The 18,422-nt window shown below is 41.1% G+C and overlaps 1 protein-coding gene across 3 annotated transcripts in view; it reads left to right on the forward strand.

The window, feature by feature from the left end:
- Positions 1-15,308, forward strand: part of MARCHF1 (membrane associated ring-CH-type finger 1) — a 435,397-nt gene extending 420,089 nt beyond the window's left edge. For all 3 annotated transcript variants that reach the window (XM_065907224.1, XM_065907226.1, XM_065907227.1), the window contains 2 exons: positions 3,967-4,114; positions 14,051-15,308. In XM_065907224.1, coding sequence (XP_065763296.1) covers positions 3,967-4,114; positions 14,051-14,349 — 447 coding nt within the window. In that variant the 3' untranslated portion in view covers positions 14,350-15,308. The remainder of the gene's footprint in view (positions 1-3,966; positions 4,115-14,050) is intronic.
- Positions 15,309-18,422: the final 3,114 nt, after the last annotated feature.

An 18,422-nucleotide genomic window follows, 5' to 3' on the forward strand; every position in this document is an offset into this window, starting at 1 on the left:
ACATAAGATTTATATCCTTGCCTTCTTGATCCACTTCTCACTGTGGCGGCTTGCAAAACGTATTCAGTCTTTAAACTTGAAAATTCAAAGATGTGGATGGATGAACATTTCATGAAATGGTTTAAATTTTGTTGGCGCCGTGTGCGGGGTGCCACATGCAGTGACGTGGCTGTCCGGAAGAGGGCGCCGCGGTATCGCGTTTAGCCGTGTGCTGTCTGGGATTCCTGGGCGGCCCCTGTGAGGGGGAAAGTGTAACAGCAACGTCTGATGGTCCTTTTACACTCCACTTCTCCTTAAAACGCTGCTGCGGTTAGGAAGTGACAGCTTCAGAACTACTATTGTCTAGAACTAAAAGGAGTTTGGTTGATACTTGTCAGCCCTCTGATATTTTTCTATTGAGGCTGATGAGTTTTAAAGAATATGTTTCAACCACTTCATCAAAACGCTCTTTAGATTAAAAAAAGACCCACTTTTTAAGCACTTTTTCCTCCCTCAAAGTCAATTTTACAAGGGAGGGTTGATTTGTTATGAATATTTTGTTACTGAAGGTATTGTAACACTTAGAACATTTAGGAAATTTGAACATGTAAAGCTGCCCTTGTGCACCATCCTACACTTTTTATCTTTTTATATTAAATACTGAGGTAATCCAAGAAATAGTTACTAAATCATGAAATGCTGTTGCCAAATGAATAATGTTCTAGTTCATAATCACACAGTATTTAGACTAATATCACAATAAATAAATACAATAACACAATGAAATTTCAAAAACAATCTTTCACACCTGTGATGTGAAGTTGTGATAAAAAGCCCTGAAATCTTCTCATTTCAATGTTGATTAATTAAAAATAGATTCTATAGATAAATTGAAGCATTTGGTTTTCCCCTAATTTCATTACAAAGATTTCTCCATTACTTACTTAGAGTAATAGAGAAAATATAGTTTGAGGAGAAGGAGTCCAAGATTAGGTTAACTGGCTCTAACAGACCCTGAATGGGAAATGCTGTGATGACTAACTGGCCAGTAAAAGAGGAATGGGCTTCCCAGGTGGCTGAGTGGTAAAGAATCTGCCTGTAATGTAAAAGACTTCAGTTCAGTCCCTGGCTTGGGAAGATTCCCCTGGGGAAGGAAATGGCAACTCACTCCAGTATTCTTGCCTGAAAAATCCCATAGGCAGAAGAGCCTGGCGGGCTACAGTTCATGTGTTCACAAACGTGTGGTCATGTGACATTAATGTTCTGGTAGGGAAGTCAGGAGGTTTCATTTCCTTCTATCAGGAATTGCCCTTGACAGTGAGGAGCAGGGTCCTGAGAAGCAGTGGCTCAGACAGGACTTTATTTCCCTCACATATGCATGGCGGCCAGAGGTGAGCTGTGGCTGATGGGCTGAGGTCTCTCTTAGTTCTCAAGATTTTTCCTCAAGGTTGCAAGATGACTATTAGGACTTCTACCATTAATTGGGAATTCCAGGCAGCAAAGAAAAGAAAATGAAGGAGAAAGGGGCAATTCCTGTGTCAGGAGGGTAAAAACTCAGCATCCCAGTAGATAGCCACTGACATCTCACTCATAGGAAAGAGTCCATGTCACCTCTGCCAGGAAGGTGGGAAAGCAGCTTTACCTGGCACAGTGCCTGACCTCACGGCTTAGTCTGTTAGTGAAGGAAAGGAGAGGATCGTGTCTCACCACCCATCTCTGCCTCTGAGGGGGATGAGGCCCCTGGGCCTGGAGAGATTGAGGCTCACTCGTGTCTCAGAGCTGGTGGCAGATTCAGGCCTTTATGGGGCTTTATGACGTGTGAGGTGGGCTGGGTAAGGAGTGGGACTGTGAAGGTCTAAGGATTCTGCTTTAGCAAGAACATAATAAATAAAAAATGTAAAGACTCATAGCAGCGCTATTTGCAATAGCCAAGATATGGAAACAACGTAAATGGCAATCTGCAGACGGATGGATAAAGACGTGACATAAATATACACGTAGATACATATGTGGAAGTATTCTGTATACATGGAATACTACTCAGCCATAAAGAGAGTGCAATAACGCCATTTGCAGTAACACACATGGAACTAGAAATTATCATAGTAAGTGAAGTCAGAGAAAGATAAATACCATATGATACCACTTATATGTGGTATCTAAGATATGATACAAATGAACCTATTTACAAACAGCAATAAATTCATAGACATAGAAATTAATTTCATAGTTACCAAAGAGGAAAGAGGAAGAGGGAATAAATAAGGAGTTTGGGAGTAACATATACACACTACTATATATACAACAAATAATCAACAAGGACTTACTGTATAGCATAGGGAACTATACTCAGTATCTTGCAATAACCTATAATGGAGAGAATCTGAAAAAATATATATATTAAATATATATAATATATCTGCCTGTAATGCAGAAGCTACATAGTAGCTAGAGGGAAGCTACTATGTAGTTTGCTTATACCTGAAACTAGCACAACAATGTAAATCAACTACAATTTTTTAAAAAAGAATGCAAACAATCATGAATTGCCGAAAAAAATTCATGATCTAATAAGTTCATAATGATTTGATTTTCCTATAGAAACATGTGAAGAAAAGTAAAGATCAAATCCTAACAATGTAATGAAGTGATACTGTAATTGTCAAGGCATTAAAATGTTGTTTGATAGTAAAAATTTCATCTGAAAGCCTGTTACTGCAAAATAACCCATGGACACGTTTCCTCATGCACGCCCTGACTCCCTTCTGGCCACACAGGGGCTGCCCGCCTCCTCTCGCCGACTAAGAAAGGGCCCTGGGCTTCCTGAGGAGGGAGACTTGGGCACAGCGACTGTGACTGCTGGCAGCTGAAGGCAAGACTGCACCCAAAGGGGCTGCAGCTGACTTCCTTCTGTTGCCTGGAGGATAAAATGTGTCTTCTCGGAGGAGAGTTGTGACACACATTGACTCTTTCTCAGATAAAATTCGGCCATTCAAATACTTGGTAAATTTACACATTGAAGAATGCAACACTCACATGCATTAATATATGGTATTTGTTTTTCTGTTTCTGACTTACTTCCCTTTGTATAACAGACTCTAGGTCCATGTCTCTGCAAATGACCCAATTTAATTCCTTGGTACAGCTGAGTCATATTTCATTGTATAGATGTACCACATCTTCTTTATCCATTCATCTGTCTGTGGACATTTAGGTTGCTTCCATGTCCTGGCTATTGTAAATAGTGCTGCAAAGAACATTGGGGTGCATGTGGAATCTAGAAAAAGGGTACAGATGAGTGTATTTGCAGGGCAGGAATAGAGACACAGACGTACAGAACGGAACTGTGGACATGGTGGAGGGTGGATGGGGAGACTAGAATTGACACATATACACTGCCTGTGTGAAATAGCTGGTGGGAGCTCAACTGTGATGACCTAGAGGGATGGGAGGAGCAGGGAAGCAGGAGAGAGGCCCCAGAGGGCGGGGATCTACGTATACATATAATCTTCCCCCAGTGCAGCAGAAACTAACAACATTGTAATGCAACTATACTCCGATTTAAAAAAGAGAATGCAACACTGTGTCAGGGTATGTATCAATCCAGGAGATACTATGTATGACTGCTTATAACCTAGGGCCACAGAGAAGTAATATGGAACCTGAGCCAAAATGTTTCTGAAAATTGTGTAATATTAAAACTGTCCGCTTCATGTTACAGAAAAAGAAACTACAAGGAACTACTTATTTGAAGAATAGGAATATATTTTTGTTTTTGCTTTACTATGTACTTTTTAAGTTATAACTCCACAGTTTATGATTGTAGTTCTTTTAAAACATGAAGACTTGTTTGAATATTTTAGTGTCATCTAAAATGGCAGCTATGTAACGTTTTCTCTCCATTTATGACCTAGGCCTGGGATATAAATGGGGAGCAAGATTTCCTGGCTGGAGACTCAACTGTGTGTAATTGGTTTGTGATTGCAGTGGGAGAAACTGCAGATGACCACCAGCGAAAGGAGGAAAATCTTCTGCTCGGTCACTTTCCACGTCATTGCCATCACCTGTGTGGTCTGGTCCTTGTACGTGTTGATAGATCGGACAGCAGAGGAGATCAAGCAGGGCAATGATAATGGTAAGAGTTTGTCTCCTTTCTCTTTGTGGCTTGAGTCCTGTGACATCACCCAGGGATGCACAGCAGAGCTGTTTCCCTGTTCCGGCAGCTGAGGCTCCTCTGGCTCCCTTAGTGATGAGCACTCTGACCGTAAAGCGCTGACCAAAGTGAGATTTATCAAGTCCACCTTAGCGGGGCAGAAATCCACAGATGCCACACACCACTTTAAGCTATTCAGGAGCTGATGAAGATCAGATTTTGCCCCATGTGAAAAGACAAACGACTGTAAAAATAGAATGTTTTTTCCATTTATTTAATTCACTTTATTCATGGCTTCCTGTAACACATGAATAAAAGGGCAGTTAGTAGAGACTGTGTTACAGCCTATTAATTAGCACACTATAATCTTATAGAATGGGTTAACACTACAGTTTGAAATTTTCACCATGCTAAGTTTCATAGTGCAGATGACACCATCCTTATGGCAGAGAGTGAAGAGGAACTAAAAAGCCTCTTGATGAAAGTGAAAGAGGAGAGTGAAAAAGTTGGCTTAAAGCTTAACATTCAGAAAACTAAGATCATGGCATCTGGTTCCATCACCTCATGGGAAATAGATGGGGAGACAGTGGAAACAGTGTCAGACTTTATTTTCTTGGGCTCCAAAATCACTGCAGATGGTGATTGCAGCCATGAAATTAAAAGACGCTTACTCCTTGGAAGGAAAGTTATGACCAACATAGACAACATATTAAAAAGCAGAGACATTACTTTGCCAACAAAGGTACATCTAGTCAAGGCTATGGTTTTTCCAGTGGTCATGTATGGATGTGAGAATTGGACAGTGAAGAAAGCTGAGCACCGAAAAATTGATGCTTTTGAACTATGGTGTTGGAGAAGACTCTTGAGAGTCCCTTGGACTGCAAGAAGATCCAGCCAGTCCATCCTAAAGGAGATCAGTCGTGGGTGTTCACTGGAGGGACTGATGCTGAACATGAAACTCCAGTACTTTGGCCACCTCATGCAAAGAGTTGACTCATTGGAAAAGACCCTGATGCTGGGAGGGATTGGGGGCAGGAGGAGGAGTGGATGACAGAGGATGAGATGGTTGGATGGCATCACTGACTCTATGGGCATGAGTTTGAGTCAACTCCGGGAGTTGGTGATGCACAGGGAGGCCTGGCATGCTGCAATTCATGGGGTCACAAAGAGTCGGACATGACTGAGCGACTGAACTGAACTGACTGAAGTTTGATAGTGAAGGGTGGTATCAAGTCTGAAGAAAGATGTTTTAAAATCATTGCAGCATAGTCTAACATTTTAAATGGACAGGCCACTCAAAACTGGAGCAGAAATAACTTGCTTGTCTTCACCTCTGAAGGGACCCAGTTCTGTTTCTCAACAGGCTCTGCTGACTTTAGCCGGTAGCCTAAATGATAGCTGGTAAAACAGTGAGGGAGACACCCCAACCTCCTCCAGGGAGAGATACATATATCATATGTAAAACCAGGGGTGAATTTGGAAGGAGAAGGTGTTCAGATGATAGCACTGTAAGTTTGAGCCTCCTTCAAAAAAAGAAGTGAAAGAGAAAAAGATGAGAGGCAGTCAGACTAGGAAGGAAGGAAGAAAAGAATCTTTAAAAGGAGAGGTTTCTTTCTTCTGTGTTTCTCTGTCTGGACCAAAGGGGAGAAGGAGTCCCGTTCTTGTGCTCCTGGTGCTGGTTCTCATCAGAACAGGGCTGGGATCAAAAGGATCAGGACCCCAGAGTCCCCAGGAGGTGGTGTGTAGCTGGGAATTGGCAGGGCTGGGGGCAGGCAGGGGTATGCTGGGTCAGAAGACAAGTTGGGGGGTATTTTGTACATCAGTGTTAACTCATGTGTACACAATTTATATTCAACCATGTTGCTTAGAGCTGTATTGTTTCAGAGATGCCAGACTTTAAAATATCTATCACATCCCTACTAAGTTCCTTCAGAGTAGACCTTTTTTTGGTGTGTTTAGTCACTTCAGTTGTGACCGACTCTTTGTGACCCCATGGACTATACCCACCAGGCTCCTCTGCTCCTGGGATTTTCCAAGCAAGAATATTGGAGTGGGTTGCTGTTTCCTTCTCCAGGAGATCTTCCCAAACTAAAGATGGAACCCGTATCTCTTATGTTTCCCGCATTGGAAGGCACATTCTCTACCACTACCACCACCTGGGAAGCTTCAGACATTTCTTTTAACTTTTCATTTTATATTGGGGATATACAGATGATTAACAATTTTGTGATGGTTTCAGGTGGACAGAAAAGGTACTCAGCCATACATATTCATGTATCCATTCTCCCCTAAATTCCCCTCCCACCCAGGTTGCCACAAAACACTGAACAGAGTTCCCTGTGATATACAGTGAGACCTTGTTGGTTATCCATTTTAAATGTAGCAGTGTGTACATGACCTTCCCAAACTCCCTAACTATCCTTTCTCCCCATTGCTCCCCTCAGATGAAATTTGTTTAAGCCCATGTCCTCTACGGTTGCCAGTACTGGCTCAAGCCAGGTTAAAAAAAACCATGCTACAAACCCTGCAGTTGTCTGTGCGAGAACAAAGAGACGCCCCGTTCCCTACATCACCTCCCCGCCCCCAGCCTATGGCCTCAGGGATGGAGTGCTTCCTCACGAGCCAGAGGAGACCTGCAGCTGGACCGAATCTGGCCTGAAGTCTGACTCAGGGTCCCAGCAACGCCTTCTTCTCGTCCAGTGGTCACCCTGCTTGGGTCTGCTGCCGCAGCCTTCGGGGCTCCCCCTGGGGTCCCCCAGCCACAAGGAAGGGGAAGGAGATGAAAGTCACCTCAGCCAGACAGAACAAGAGGATGACTCTTATGTCATCCACATGCAGATTGCTCAGAAGTTCTCTCTTAACTCACTTGCTCAGTCCCTTCTGACACACATGAGCAGATAGTGTTTGTTTATTTCACATTGGATATGGCTGTCAGCTTCGGCCGTGAAACCCGTGACCCGTGTCTCCTGTTTCTGTCCCTCTCGAGTCCTCCCGAGTGTCCTTATGTCCTCAGATGTTGTTTCTATGCTGGTAACGCCCTTCCCCTGATCACCAACCAGACATCTGACTGCTTCCCGGCCTCTCCATTTAAAGGTCTCCCAGGCACTCAGACTAGTGTGTCCAAACTCCTAACCCTTCCACCACTTCCCACTCTGACCACTCTGGCAAAGATATTGCTAATCCCCAGTAACAAAATGCAACCCAGTTTTCATTACTGTCTCCTCCCCTTCACTTCCAGCTTTCATCAATCACCAAGTCCTATTTATTTAGTCTGCCCCACAAGCCTCTGAAATCTATCAATTTCTCTCTCTCCCCACTGCTACCACCCATGTAGTTACATCTCTTTTACTCCAAGACTGCAACTGCCCCTTGCAAGACTTTCTCTAGTTTGCCCACCTTCAATACACGTCCAGAAACATAATCACAGCAAGCTCAAAACATAAATCTGACCACATTCTGTCCCTGCTTATTCATGACTCTTAAAAAATATACCCTGGACTATGGGAAGGAGCTATGCTGACCCCATGGCCCGGCCAAACCCAGTTATGCTGAACACTGGTTCAGCCCGCAGACCTGCTTCCAGACCCTGTTCCACTTCTCTGTCTCGGGGACATATTTCCTGCCAGCTTTCCGTGTCCACCGTGCACACCAGCTCTCATGCTCATGTGTCATCACACACTTCCTTGTCCCTTAAGTTGACCTTAAATTTCGCTGCTTCCCAGAAACCCAGATCAGCTCCCTGAGGTAGAATAACTGCTACTGCTGCAGCAACTCTCAAATGTGGTCCCCAGGCCTACAGCACGAGCGTCACGAGTGCTTGCTAGAAAGGCAGACTCCTGCGTCTCTCCGCCCTGGACCTGTGACTCAGAGGTTCTGAGGGTGGAGCCCCGCTTGGCGGGTGGAGCCCCGCTTGGCGGGTGCAGCTGGCACTGTCTGAGCACTGGGCACACGTGCTCCTGCGCGTCCTGCCCCACCCCCTGCGTGGCCCATCGCATCACTGTGCAGCGTCTGCACCACCGCTGAGCATCGAGCTGTATTCCCAGGGGTTTACGTGTAACTAGCCCTTACACGAGCCTCTTGTGCAGTCAGGCTGAGAGGCTCTGCCCCGCCAGGAGACTTGCCACATGCTATTGTGACTGCTCGTTTCTTTGTCTGAGTTTTGACGGGTCAGGCGGGTCTCTCTTGTTCACCAGCACATCCTAGGTGCTGAGCGCTTGTATCTGGTACCCAGCAAGGGACCCAGTCAATGTAGGAGGGTGAGTTCTTTGTATGCAAGCTTTTCTAGTTTTTTCTTTTCTTTAGACTTTTTCTGCAAAATAGTTTTTCCCTTTCTCAGTTCTGGGTAGATGCAGAATTTCAAACCACAGTCTCCAGTGGACTATCACCCAGGGTTATCAGTCATATTTCCCAACAGAATATGCTGCATGGTAATCAAAGATCAGCTTTCCAATACCTGTATCTATCTATCAATTTTTATACACATGTTATATAAGGTCAGTTTTCTAACATATACTTTTAAACATTATTTTCAGTTTCTTAAAAGCAAGTAAAAATGAGATAGCTTTTATCTTTGGTGTTCAGACTTTTGGAATTAGGAAGCAAGATCTTTATCATGAAGCAGACTCTGTAGTTATTCCTACAGAGTCACTGGTTGGGTAATTTTGAGTGGGACAGAGGTGATTTTTGTAAAAAAAATTTTTTTTTTTTGTAAAAGGCTCTCTGTATTTGTGTTCAAATTGTATGTAATGCCTGACTTCCCAAAATGCACATTATCAGGTGGTGTAGGCATCCTTGTGAGTTGTTACTAATCTTCCTTTGGCATTGGAACTGTGAGAACTAATCCTGAACTGGATTTTAAAGTTTTTTTGGGGGAGGGGGGGAACTGCATAATTTAAAAGTAAAAATATTTAAAATCCATCCTGAAAACCTTCAAAAATCTTTGAAGAGGAACAAATTGCCCTTCTTTAACCAGAATGGAAGTTGAATATAAAATAGCAACATCTTCCGAGCTGTAATAACAAGACTGTCAGGAAAAAGTCCTTTGTATGTTGAGTGACTGTCCTTTTAGCTTAAATATGCATCATGCCCCAGATTCCTCTCTTTCTATTTCCTGTGATGAAAAAAGAAAAATCAAAAATGCATGGTACTTGAAACTTTAACATCCTAAATTATCCATGTTGTCAACTCTAATTTGGGGGAACAATTACTCCCCCTGCCTTATCTTTACATATTTTAGAAGAATGCTCCAGGGTACTATCTGTGTGCTGGAAACAAATCACAAATATAAGGCCAAGAAAATGAAACAATTCATGCAATCTATGAAAGAGACTGTAGGTGCAGAGTTAAGGCTGCCCGAGGACCATGTAAATGCATAGAAATGAAGGCCTAGTATAGCAAATTGATTTTGTTCACATCTGACTCCCTCACAAGCCTCCAAGCACATCCAGGGTTGGACTGTACCTCCCTGCTGGCTGTTAACATCTGCTTTGAGAGCATCTTAAAAATCACTTCCCTGCCATCCATATAATATTTTCCTTTTCAGCACTGTTGTTTAAACATTCCTTTTTAACATAACTATACATGCTGTTTTGTTAATGACCTCAAAGTGGTAAATGGCGACTTGGGCTAATGATTGGAAGGCCCACCACATATCTAGTTGTGCCTTGGTCATGAAGAAGTCATCTTGAATAAAATAATCACTCCAAAGCTTACTTTTTCTCATTTGTTGACTAAGTCAGACTGATCATCCTCCGAAATTTCTTTCTAGGATTGGTTTCTCAAAAGCATAATGAGCTTGACCTTGCATCAGATAAATTGAAACAAAGTGTTTATACAAATACTGCACATGTATCATCCATGTTTACTCACAGTCAATATTACCATTAAAACTAGTTAAGGAGAAGACTGTAAATATGTGAAATGGGCTATTTCCCTGTGCAAAATCCCTTCATTCTTGGAAATACCCCTTGTGAAGCTGTTAACCATAAGGAAGGAAATCTTAGTAAGGTCTGATTTGTGAAGAAATTGAATATGAGTCTGAGTCATTTGGAATCTGGCTGTTTCTTAGCCAGGAAAAGAGAGGGTTCTGAAAGTGAAAATAAGGAAACAGTGACTGTAAAGTTGGCTGCAGTGATCCTGTTGGTGGAAAACTCTAGTCTCAGGTTCCTGGGGGTAAATGCCCTTCAACCCAACCTGTCTTCTGATCCTGCCTCAGTGTGAGATGCAGTGAGGAAGATCTGGGCAATTTTTTTATGCAAAAAAAAAAAAAAAAAAAAAAAATTACAGATTTTACTCTTCCATCATGTTTATTCCTTCATTCAAGGTCTGTAAATACAGTTACTTTTACCTAGACTTCCTACTTTCCCTCTCTGGCTTGCTAGAAAAATCTCACCTTAGATACAGAGCATATGATGAGCTGAATGGTCAATGTACTTTTCTTTGTCTGAAGTGCTTTTACTCGCTCTTCAAATACCAGTTTCTTTACAAAATTGTGTACTGATTTCTGTGGTTCTGGTAGCACTGCACTTTTAGGCAGATGGAATGCAGCATTTTGATTCATCTAAGTCTAATTTGTGAAGTCTTCAATGCCATATCACAGGACAAATCTAAAGCCTTTCCTGGAAAACCTATTGGCATGTCTATTGTTTTGGGATGGTGTGGATGTTGTTGCAACCTTCAGGTATCGTATCACATATAAATTATCAAAATGGTGGAAGAAGTTATTTTGACAACTGTTTATTGATATGACTTGAAAATTTATTGCCCATTCTTGTAGGATTGACATGATGATAGGAAAAGTGAATGAACTGATTGAAGATATCTGAAGGGCAAGAGAAGATTTCCATTTCCTTAGAAAATGATGGTTCACAGAATATCTGCTCCTCCAATCCTTGCTCAAGAATTTCCAGGCATCTCTTATCAATACTTAAGAGGTCAAGATGGGCAGAGAGTTGACTTCTAAGTCTTCAGAAACTCCTGAAGAAAGATCTCAAACACAAAGGCAGAAGTAGAGATAAATAATAAATCCTTGGACTTCAGAGAAAAGACGAGATGGTTGAATTGTTTGAAGTTGCATTTTCCAAATTCCTCATCTGAACTGGCAAGTAGGGTCAACTTTGTGCTCTTAGCAATTTTGAGTACATGCTCCAGCTTCACAGAATTCTTTGGGTTACACAAGGGGTCCACTCTGACCTTCCCTTCTTCACCTCCACCCTTCCTTACTATGTACATTCTTTTCTCTTCACGGAAAACAGCATAGAACTGACTAGTCCAACACAACTGAATGGGAAAACAACATGCTATCTCTCAATAAAAAGAAGAAAATACATCTCACCAATGAAAAGAACATTGAAAATCCATTTAGCCACATTTTGGCATCTTATTTTAAGATATCCTTAGCATGAGTTTTCCAAAGTAAAATCCTATAACTGCTCAATAATATCAATAATTTCTAAAGGAAACAAAAATCCTGCCCACTTAGTCAAAGGGAAAGAGAAAAATCAGCTGTCTCTGAAAGAAGATGGTCATCTGAACAATGAGTTTGCACTCAATGGCTTTGGCTCTGGGGTGGGGGATACTCTGTACTCGAAACTTTGTCTAGAGAAATCATGGGAGCTTTGACTCCCTAGGAAAGTAAAAAGGAAGAATGACCTGAGCAGAGGAAATGAATTCAGAGATACCTTGTGGAAGAAAAGTACCCGGGTCAGGGTCTCCAAGGTCTGGCAGCTGACTACTCCTGACCCCGACTCTTAGGCATGTCATGGACTCTGGCCACTGGGTCTGGGAGGAGAAGTGGGACAAGAAAGGAGCCTTCTTCAGCCTATCCATCACTAACGGAGCTTCACTTGCAAGGGAAGAAAGGCTGTCACTTCTGGTTATATTGGAAAGATTGAGGCACAGCAGTCAAAGTCAGAACTTTAGTCATTAGAATGTTTATTCATCCTTGAAATGTCTACTGAGCAAGGCAGTGTGAAAAACACAGACCAAGAAGATGCAGATCTTGCACTTGTCAGGATGATGGCATTGCAGAGAATAACTTGTGTCAGAGTGACTCAGGCCACATGTGTAAGAAATAATGTGAAAGGGTGAGCACATCTATTACCGGGTGGAAATGATTTCCCACTCAGGTTTGTGAGACAGGTAGACACACAGAAATGGAGAAGCAAAATCTTGAGAGAGGAAATATCATGGGTAGAGGCTCAGAAGGGAAATTATCCAGGCACTTTTAACTTTCAGTGTGAATAGAAATCAGAGGGAAAGTGAGATGTCATGCATGGGGATTTCCCAAAAAATGAGACAAAGCACACTTCATCTCCTGTTTGCCTGTGGTTAAAATTTTTCTAAACAAGGAGACTACTGCTCAGTGGAACAGCTGAGAGCAAAAATCCTGCTAAATTTAAAGAACTCCAAGATGTTTAATTTGTATACTGAATCTTCCCTGCAAATTTCTAAATAAAGAAGCTTAAGTGGTCGTCTTCTGCAACAGGGCTTCTCAGCCTCAGCAGCACTGGCATTTTGGACTAGGTAAACTTCCTGCTGTCCTTCACACTGCAGGATGTTAACAGAGCAGCATTACAGACCTCGGCTTGCTAAGTCAGTACCACCTGCCCAAGTGTTACCAGGTGGAACAATCATCTCCAGACACTGCCCGGTGGCCCAGGGAACAGTTACACCCTCCCCTGCCCAGTGGGGAGCTGCTGGTGCCCAGGTGCACTGACTCAAGTCTGTTCTCCTTGCACAGACACGAGTGAAGAGCAAGGCGAACCCTCTGTGTGAGGCAAGCAAGGCAGTGATCGTTTTGCTGTCAGAGTAGAGTAAATGTCACTGTTATCAGCAGGATGTGTAACTCTACTCACTGTTGTCAGTAAACGGAATTCAACTCCCCTGTACTGTGGTTTCCAACCAGCCTTCTTTTTGACAGCCTCTCACATGACTGAAGGCAGGTATATCCTCCTCAGCATTCTAATGTTGGCAAGATGTGGTCTTTTGGCCATCATTTATTACACACTTATAATCATGCCTGGCCTAAATACTGTTACAGCAAACTCTTTGTGAAATAAAGTCCCTTTCTAGTTATAATGATGGAAATTAAGAGAAAACATTGATGCGTAAAAAAGAGATGGTTCTCAGTTACAAAATCTAAGATGGATAAAACAAGTGACTGAAACCCTAAATCTTATGCATGTCTGTACCCAGGAATTTTTTTCTCTCTGGTGAGATGTAGCAGCTTCTGTGTCTATCATCTTTTTTTTTTTTTTAATTTAAAGATAATGCAGGTGGGGGTGGGGACCTGTAGGTACAACCCCACACACATAGCTTCTCTTACCTTAAGAAGATTAAGTCTGATTCTTTCACTCAGTATGTACACTATCCTTCCTTAAAAATTTCACTGTAAACAATAAATGCTGAAGTCAAGTATCAAAATACAGTGTAGTATCTGATGATCACAGTGGTTCTTGGTGGTAAGAGGAATGAGAAACAGTAGAGTGGTAGGTGAGAGAAGTCATGTACAATTTTAGCAACACTTTGAGAATACTTAAAGCAATTAAGCAATTTTGGTTGTAATTATTACTAGTTGTTAACAATATATTCCTGATTTATGTTAACAAGTGGGCATAATCCTTTAAGGGCTTCCCCGTGGCTCAGTGGTAAGGAATCCATCAGCAATGTAGGAGACACGGATTCGATCCCTGGGTTGGGATCCCCTGGAGAAGGAAATGGCAGCCAACTCTAGTATTGCCTGGGAAATCCCATGGATAGAAGAGCCTGATGGGCTATAGTCCATGGGGTCACAAAAAGAGTTGGACACGACTTAGCAACTAAACAAAAGCATGCATGGTCCTTTGAAGGAACCATAGGGGGAAAATCACCTAATCTATCAATAATGAGTCGGTGATTACATTCTCTTTTATTTGAAAGGTGTCCTCGAATGGCCATTTTGGACAAAGCTGGTTGTGGTGGCCATCGGCTTCACTGGAGGTCTGGTCTTCATGTACGTCCAGTGCAAGGTCTACGTGCAGCTATGGCGCAGGCTGAAGGCCTACAACCGCGTGATCTTTGTGCAGAACTGTCCGGACACAGCCAAGAAGGCGGAGAAGAACCGCTCTTGCACCGTGAGCATGGACACCAAGGACGCTGGGGCGGTGCCCGCGTTGCAGACGGGGACCACTGCACGGCCACCCGCGGAGGCCGGGCCCACCGAGCTCATACCCGTGTGACGGGGCCAGCGGGGGCCTGTCACCCAGAGCAGAGTCCAGCCTGTCACTACAGACGACAGAAGTGATCCTGAATAGTCGCCCTCTATCTTCTCTCCGCTTTCTGACTCATTTGTTCTTACTTTGCTCAAAAGGAAAGAAGAAAACACCAAATGACCAGGATCCCATGAAACAGTCTCAAGTGTAAAGAGGAAGTGTGGAAGTTAGCTGGAAAAGGATTTCTGAGACAATTCACCACTGGAGCAAGGGATGCTTTTAGGCAATGAGGAAAGCCTGAGTGGACAGACCTGTGAGTCCTCACAGTACCAGGGAAAGGTCCAGAGTAAGGACTTGAGTTGAACATGTGTTTCTTCTAGGGCCTCATGATGCTAACTCTCTCAACTGAAAATGACAAAGGTATTTGGGTTTAAGCTTGAAATTGTCTGCATTATCCCTAAGGCACACTAGACGCAAACTTGGAAGACGCATATTTTGATATTCATACTTTGACAGCTAACACGTTTTTATGGCTATAGTGGAGTCCAGTTTGTTTTGACCGGTGCATGTTTTTAAAATAAATGCAAGACACATTTGAAGATATTAATACTTGGAATTATGTTTAAATCATGAAGAGTAGATTTTGAAAGATTTTGGGATTTAATTAGCTCTGTTAAATACCCAGAAGCCTTGTATACTCCACTTGGACCCTCTGAAACAGCAGTGTCCAACAGAAATGTAATGTGAGCCACAAAGGCTGGCTTACATACGCAAATTTAAAATTTTCTAGTAGCACCATTAGAAAAAGTAAAAATAAACAGGTGAATTTCGACAATGTTTTATTTAGCATTATATACCCATTATCATTTCAATGTCATCATGATAAAAAAAATTATTGAGTTATTTTACATCTCCTTTTATGAACCAAGTCTTCAAAATCCAGTATGCATTTCATCCTTATAGGGAATCTCAATTCAAATCCACTGTATTGGATACAGCAGCCCTAAAATTAGACACAAAACCTGTTTTAACAGTTGAATCTTTCAAAACAGCACTTCATTCTTTTTTTCAAAGTATCACAAATGTTATTTTACAAAGCACTAATCAAATGAAGTATCTTAATAAGAGTTAGACAAAGTTACTATTTTTTAAAGGGTAAAAAAACAAAACTATAAAGCAATCTGCCTGTGACAAAGTTTCAAAATTAACTTATTTGCTACTATGAAGCACTTCTAATAGGGGGAAAAATAATTTTTTTTAAGTCAAATGTACTTTTTAAAATCCACATAAGGTGTCAACTTGACAGATGAGTAGTGAGTAGTTATGACCAAGCATTTAGACTGTATTTTAAAGAGCTGATAATTATTTCCCTTGCTCAACTGGGAAGCAAAAACATTCAACATTCTGTGATAAGTAATAAATCGAGTTGTTTAGGTTTGACAGATGAGTTGATTATTGTATTCTTTGCATATTCTTATGAACCTGAAGTGTGATACTTCAGTGAGCTAGACTAATGATTATAAATATAGTGACCTGTCAAAGAGAGATGTCTTACATAAAACAAGGTGATTTATTTTTGCTAGCTGTTGTTATTTATTATTGTGAAAAGGCAACCATGATGGCCATAGAACCAAAGCATGGGTTTCGCACTGCACAAATCTGGGCATCACATCACTGATGTACTTTGTAACTGTCAGTGTGCTTGTTCCTCACAGGTTACCACAGAAAAACGAAAGAGATAACCTTTCACTCAGAAGGATGCTATGATACTAGTAGTGGCTGACACTGAGTCCAAATAGTCCCAGTTCTTAGAAATAGAGCAAAGGTGGGCAGCGTCAACTTTGTGTGCATGTGGGGTGTGTGTGTTCCTGTATAAACATGAGAAAAACGTTAAAGTGTTCAGTCAAGCAGCAAACAAGAGGTTTTTTAAAGCTCATCTTTCTTAAAACTTGTTGAATGCACAGGAAAAAAAAAAACACTTGAGGCAACTAAACTGGACCAAAATTTCTGCACAATTAAAATATATGACCCTTAAACTGGACTTTGTATTAACTTCTTAATTTCCATCTTCAAGGTTTAAGACACATACATTCACAGATGATGAAGCTTTGGGTGACTTAACCATGGCACTTCACCCAAGGGACTAAACGTGATTCATTTCTTCTGATAACTTTCCTAAGCAGTTTACTAATCCATGTCTCCTGAGGTTTAGCAATGGCAACACTTCCACAAGTTCCTGAGGGAACAAAATCATCACCAGCAAAGAACTGTTGATCTCTCTGTTGTCTGCTCTGTAAGGAAAAGGATTATTTACACCAAAAACACCATTTCAATTCTGTCCAAACTTCAGAAAGATAGGTAACTATATGGCTCATTTCACAGTGGAAGATGATTGGCTAACATAAGGCCTGGTTTATTAAGGCGCACACTGAACACTAGAATGAAAATAAAGATAATCTTTACTGTATTAACGATAAAAGAGGACATGGTGTTTTAAAACCACACAAAAATTCTCAAAATTAACTTGAATAGGCTTTGTCTTTGTTGAACTGAGAAAATATAGAGCTCTCTAATGGGTTAAAAGTCAGCATTATTCTGCTATTCTTTTTTAAAACCTGAACTCTCAAATTTAAATCATTAAAAAGTTTTCCCGTAATGGCTGTTGAAGGTTCAAACAACTGAAATAACTATGTGTATTTAAAACCTAGTGTTGATTGTTTTCTTTTATACTGTGTGGCAATGGTTTCTGACCTTTCAATGACTGGGTGTGGCTTTGTGAAAATACTTTCGTGGACTGGATATACCCTTCAAAAAGAAAAACTGCTCTCTGGAATGCTCTTCAATTTTTTGAAGCATGTTTACCTGGTTATTTAAGAAATAAAATGGAATTGAAACAAAGGACTTAAATTGAAGAATAAATTTATAGTTCTACTAAAACCTTGGTTTTTTATAATCATAACTCTGTGGTATTACCATTTAGTTAATTTTTTTTAAAGAACTGTCACTTTTATTGTATAAGCTCAAATATTAAGTTGTAAAGAAATTCATATTTTTTTTAAAGTGAAGCCAAAAAGGCAATCAAGCTTAAGTACAAATGAAACAAAAATGTTACCATCAGCTTGGGATATAAAACAATGGAGAAACTGAAGGAAGACAGGTGTATACAGTAAAGGAGTCTTTCAAATGCCACAGGATTAAATCTCATTCTGAGCTGCTGCTCATGTGATTGTAGCCCCAGAGAGATAGCTGCATAGTTAATCTGTTTTGCACAAGGTCCCTGAACCATCTGTATAGTTTGGCTGGAAAACCAGCCTATTGGAGCAATGGCGTCACTAACACATTCTGTCACAGAGGTGAGGTGGAAACTAGCCCATCAGAGCAATGGCCTCACTAACACATTCTCGTTGTCATGGAGGTGAGGTGGGAAGTGTTTCATCTGCCCGACACAGTTCTCCTTTCCTTTCATGCCAGTTAGCATTTTGGAACAAAGTAGAGCTCTCCAAACTTAACATTGTCATTATTGTAGTTGTCATATAATTGTGTAGGACTTACACTTTAATTAAGAAAGATGGAAACCAATTTTCTTCTCTTTTACAGTCAGCCCAAAGGTGCTATTTTACATATCAATACAGTTGAGAGGAAGTACTGTTATTTTGGGCTGCAGTGTTTCCTCCACATCTGAAGAAAGCCCATTTGAAACTGCATTAAGACAAAAGAAAAATTTTAACTGTGTGCAATTTTGGGGATTGAGCATTTGTACTTTTTTGGTTTTTCCTAATTCTCTTGCATTAACAATTTACTGTTTTGTGAATTATATGTACTAAGACAAATTAAGGAAAACAAATAATTCCCTGTGAAAAAAGACTTTGTATATTAAATAAGTGACCCAAACTTTTGCTGTGATTTCTTTATTTTTTGCCTAACTTACCTGAATTTCTTCAGATTTGTATCTGCAACATTCAAACAGCCTTGAGTTCTTAAGATTCTGCAATGATCTGGGTTTTTAAGCAGGGTCTGAGCATATTTTAAGGCCAACATAGGTTGATTAACACATGGCATTTTAGGAAGGATTAAATAGGTGCGTTAACAAGGGAAAATCA

The sequence above is a fragment of the Muntiacus reevesi genome, chromosome 16, assembly GCF_963930625.1.
Source record: "Muntiacus reevesi chromosome 16, mMunRee1.1, whole genome shotgun sequence".
In the NCBI taxonomy this organism is placed as follows: domain Eukaryota; kingdom Metazoa; phylum Chordata; class Mammalia; order Artiodactyla; family Cervidae; genus Muntiacus; species Muntiacus reevesi.